Genomic DNA, 1,795 nt, shown 5'->3' on the forward strand with positions numbered 1-1,795 from the left:
AAAAAAAAAAAAAAAAAATCATTTTTAAAAAATGCATAGTACATATACAATAATGTGAATGTACTACTAAACTGTATGCTTAAAATTTATTAGGATGCTAAATTTTATGTTGTATTTTTCACAACACACAGAAAGGTAAATTATTCACTTAAACAGTAATAGTAACTGGTTATGTAAATTTTATTGCTCTAAAGCCAAAATCATCTTATGCTTAATTTTCAATAAAGCAATTTGTTGTCTTTAGTAGCTCGATTAGTTTATGTAATTAATTTTTAGATACTTCCACACATGAGCAAATTCTTTAATCCTGAACCACAGTGAAAAAGAAGCACCATTCAATTAGCATCTTTCAAATCATCTGAATTACTTGTTGCCAACAAATACTAGTTAGGAAATCCTAAGTGTTTTTACTTCAGTTGATTCCTGCATTCAGGCAAGTGTAAATCTCAAAATTAAGATCGCAAATTCTAAATGAACAGCCTTTTCTTAAAGCAGTTGTAGTTTTGGATTGTGAAGTAGGCAACACTCATCACACCTCAGTCTTTTTAGCAAGACGATGGCTCCAAATGCTAAGGTCGATCATTTCCAAAAACAGTTCTTGCCTGGCTTAGCCCTATCAAAAAACTGGAATCGGGCTTTTGTGTCCTCCAATTCAGTTCAGAATAGTATGCAACCTACGTTGGTTTGGTAGCTCGGCTAGGGCCTAGAGCAAGCGGCTGGGCTTGGCTTGGCCACCTCTGGGAAGTCTCCAGGAAAAGAAACTGGGGAAAGGCTTCAACTTTGCGCAACCCTCCTTTCTCGCTCAACATCTCACTCCCATTCCGGTGAAGGGCTGTGTTCTCGAATGATCTACCCCTTTCCAACTCAAATGTCATTCCAAGACCAGCTGCTTGAGGGGCAAGTGGCGCTCAACCCACGCCCTCTCCTTTCAGTACCTTCTTCAAGTGGCAGCGCTGGGCTCGCTCTGCAGCCCCATACAAGCCCTACACGAAAAGGAAGACCTGGCTGACGACCCTGGCCCACCAAAAGGGCCGCCTGACGGCCTCTGCAAGGGGGGTCCCGGCCAGTCGGCCGTGGCTGCCTGGAGAGATTCGCCCCTAGGCAGGGTGGGGGCAACCACGGCCGGCTGAAGGCACTTCTCCGGAGAGGGGAAAGACGGCCTCACCTTGACCCTGATCTCGTAGGTGGTGAAGCGGCCCCGGCCGACCCCCACCGTCTGCGGGTTGCTCACATCGATCTCGAGGAAGTTGCTGGGCGGCCCGTAGGCGTCATTCAGGTTCTGCGGCTTGGTAATCAGTCGCCGGGTGTCCGCCACGGTCTCCGCCATTTCGCTGTAGCCGCCGCCGCCGCGGGCTCCCTCCGCCCCCTCCGCCTTCCTCCGACTCTGCCGCCGCTGCCCGCCGCGGGGACACGGAGCTCGCGCGCAGCGGTCGCGAAGCGAACGAGCACGTAGGGCGGGCGTTCACCGGCGCGCGAAGCTCCTCCCCACGGCCCTCAGGCTTCCGCCCCTGTGGCCTGGGGAGAAACAGCTGACTCGCCGGAATGCCGCGCGGGGAAGGCCCAGCCAACGCCGGGAGGGGCGCACGGGCTGGGGATTGAGGAGAAGCCGTGTCAAGGGACTTGCGGTCGCGAGCCGGTCCTGGCCGGACTACAACACCCACAATGCACCGGGCGAGCGCGCCGCCGGCTGCGGCCTCGGCGCTGGAGACCCTGACGCCGGGGGCTGCGCTTCCTGTCTGCGCGCCCGCAGGCCGCCGGAAGCGGTCTTCGTGGCCTGGGAGGTCTGGGGGCTAAC

The 1,795-nt window shown here is 53.5% G+C and overlaps 1 protein-coding gene across 1 annotated transcript in view; it reads right to left on the reverse strand.

The window, feature by feature from the left end:
- Nucleotides 1-1,650, reverse strand: part of SNX3 (sorting nexin 3) — a 46,266-nt gene extending 44,616 nt beyond the window's left edge. Inside the window, exon 1 of the mRNA XM_012804445.2 lies at nucleotides 1,166-1,650. Within this exon, the coding sequence (XP_012659899.1) occupies nucleotides 1,166-1,327 (162 nt within the window). The 5' untranslated portion in view covers nucleotides 1,328-1,650. The remainder of the gene's footprint in view (nucleotides 1-1,165) is intronic.
- Nucleotides 1,651-1,795: the final 145 nt, after the last annotated feature.

The sequence above is a fragment of the Otolemur garnettii genome, unplaced genomic scaffold (genome assembly GCF_000181295.1).
Source record: "Otolemur garnettii isolate 467f Iridium unplaced genomic scaffold, OtoGar3 scaffold00002, whole genome shotgun sequence".
Lineage (NCBI taxonomy): Eukaryota > Metazoa > Chordata > Mammalia > Primates > Galagidae > Otolemur > Otolemur garnettii.